The 2,058-nt window shown below is 40.9% G+C and overlaps 1 protein-coding gene across 1 annotated transcript; it reads left to right on the top strand.

Moving 5' to 3' along the window:
- Window positions 1–1,293: 1,293 nt before the first annotated feature.
- Window positions 1,294–1,726, top strand: LOC131998719 (large ribosomal subunit protein eL22-like). The gene is made up of 2 exons (XM_059371193.1): window positions 1,294–1,447; window positions 1,488–1,726. Exons 1-2 carry the CDS (start codon window positions 1,294–1,296, stop codon window positions 1,724–1,726), a joined length of 393 nt encoding a protein of 130 aa, XP_059227176.1.
- The last annotated feature ends 332 nt before the right edge of the window (window positions 1,727–2,058 follow it).

Below are 2,058 nucleotides of genomic sequence, written 5' to 3' on the forward strand. Positions count from 1 at the left end.
AGTCCAACACGGGGCTCGATCCCAGGACCCTGAGATCATGACCTGAGCCGAAGGCAGAGACCTAACCCACTGAGCCACCCAGGTGCCCCGAATAAATGGTTTTGATGGATTACATTATATTTGCTCCTTCTCTTTTGGATTTCAGGGACCAATGGGCATGTTTTCCTTTTGCTATGAATACATACAGTATTTAACTTTTTCTGGACATCATTTCTTTGGACCAACTTCTTCAGAGCTATATGACTACACTTCATGTTATCTTTTGTCTTAAGTTATTTTGTTCTAAAAGACTATACAATACCTTTTTCCTGTTAGGTTCTTTAGGTTCTTCTATTAACTGTTGGATCTGTGTAAGTTTTGTTTTCCCCAAAGCCAGGGTATTGAGGTCCTTGAGTCTGAAGTATTGTTTCATCACTTGTGGTGTTTTCTTCCTGTTGGAAGGATTTACTGTTTTTTCTCTGCATATTACATTTTATCTGACCTTCAAGGTTTGGCTTAAGCTCATTTCCTCTTTTCAGTTTTAAAGATTTCTCTAGTTACTTCCCAATTGTGTCCTATATAACTGTGCATTTGTGGTTGGCTGAATAATGGCCCCTGTCCCCAAAGGTGTCCACTTTCAATTCTCTAGAATCTGTGATACGATTTACACGGCAAAAAGTACCCTGCAGATGTGGTTAAATTAAGGACATTGAGATTGGAGAAGTTATGCAGGGGGGCTTAATGTCATCATAAGGGTCCTTCTGAGAGGGAAGCCAGAGGATCAGAGGGAGAAGAGGTTGATTCTACAATGGTAGTAGAGGGAGAAAAGGCAATGAGACGTGGGGCCAGGAGTCAAGTAATGAAGGCAGTCTCTAAAGCTGGAAAGGATAAGGAAGCAGATTCTTCTTCAGACCCTCCAGAGTAACCAGCCCTACCAACAGCTTGATTTTAGCCCACTGAGGCTGATTGTGAACTTTTGACCTCCAGAACTGTCAGATAATAAATCTGTATTGTTTTAAGTTACTGAGTTTGTGGTAATTTGTTATAGCAACAGTAGGAAACTAACATGACATCATTATACCCTTGACAATCCTCTAGGCCTGCTCCACATAATTTAGCACTTTACTGTCATGTTCTCCAAGCCTACTATATTAAATGGTAGAATATAAATTATTGGTGGACAGGAACCAGAATGTCTACCTCTTTTTTTTTTTTTAAACAACATACAATGTCTAGTCCAATCTTAGGAACTAAGGTATTTGGAATGGATTGAAGCATAAAAGAGAATGGCCCCTTTCTGTCTCCACTGCTGCCATGGTGCCCAAGAAAAAGCTTTTAGTGAAAGGGAGCCAAAAAAAAAAAAAAAAAAGGCAGCAAGTTCTGAAGCTTACCCTTGACTGCACTCACCCTCTAGAAGATGGAATCATGGATGGTGCCAATTTTGAGCAGTTTCTGGAAGAGAGAATCAAGGTGACCAAATAAACAGGCTTAGACTTAGAAAAGAAAATAAGTGAATGGAAGAGCTGGGAATCTCGGTGGAGAGGTTGTAACCATTAAAAGGAGAAAGAGCAAGATTTCTGTAACTTCTGAGGTGTCTTTTTCTAAAAGGCATTTGAAATACCTCACCAAAAAATATTTGAAGAATAACCAAGGTGATTGGTTATGTGTAGTTGCTAACAGCAAAGAGAGTTATGAATCGCGTTACTTCCAGTTGAACCAGGAGAGAAAAGAGGAGGAAGACGATTAAAACTCATTTGGAATATTTTGCATGAGTTCTCGAATAAAGAGAGAGGGGGAGAGAGAGAGAGAGAGAGAGGACAGCCCCTACCAATGGGGAGATGAAAGATATTTTGAAAGACATATATGACTCAATGAACTTATGTCTTCAGCATCAAATTTTTTTTTTTAAAGATTTTATTTGAGAGAGAGACAGTGAGAGAGAGCATGAGTGAGGAGAAGGTCAGAGAGCAAAGCAGACTCCCCATGGAGCTGGGAGCCTAATGCGGGACTCGATCCCGGGACTCCGGGATCATGACCTGAGCCAAAGGCAGTCGTCCAACCAACTGCGCCACCCAGGCA

The sequence above is a fragment of the Mustela nigripes genome, chromosome 13 (genome assembly GCF_022355385.1).
Source record: "Mustela nigripes isolate SB6536 chromosome 13, MUSNIG.SB6536, whole genome shotgun sequence".
NCBI lineage: Eukaryota > Metazoa > Chordata > Mammalia > Carnivora > Mustelidae > Mustela > Mustela nigripes.

Excerpts from the sequence above, each read along its gene's own strand:
- LOC131998719 (XM_059371193.1), top strand. The coding sequence starts at position 1,294 with ATGGTGCCCAAGAAAAAGCTTTTAGTGAAAGGGAGCCAAAAAAAAAAA. Across the intron at positions 1,448-1,487 it reads GTTTCTGGAAGAGAGAATCA|AAGTGAATGGAAGAGCTGGG; the intron begins AGGTGACCAAAT and ends AGAAAAGAAAAT.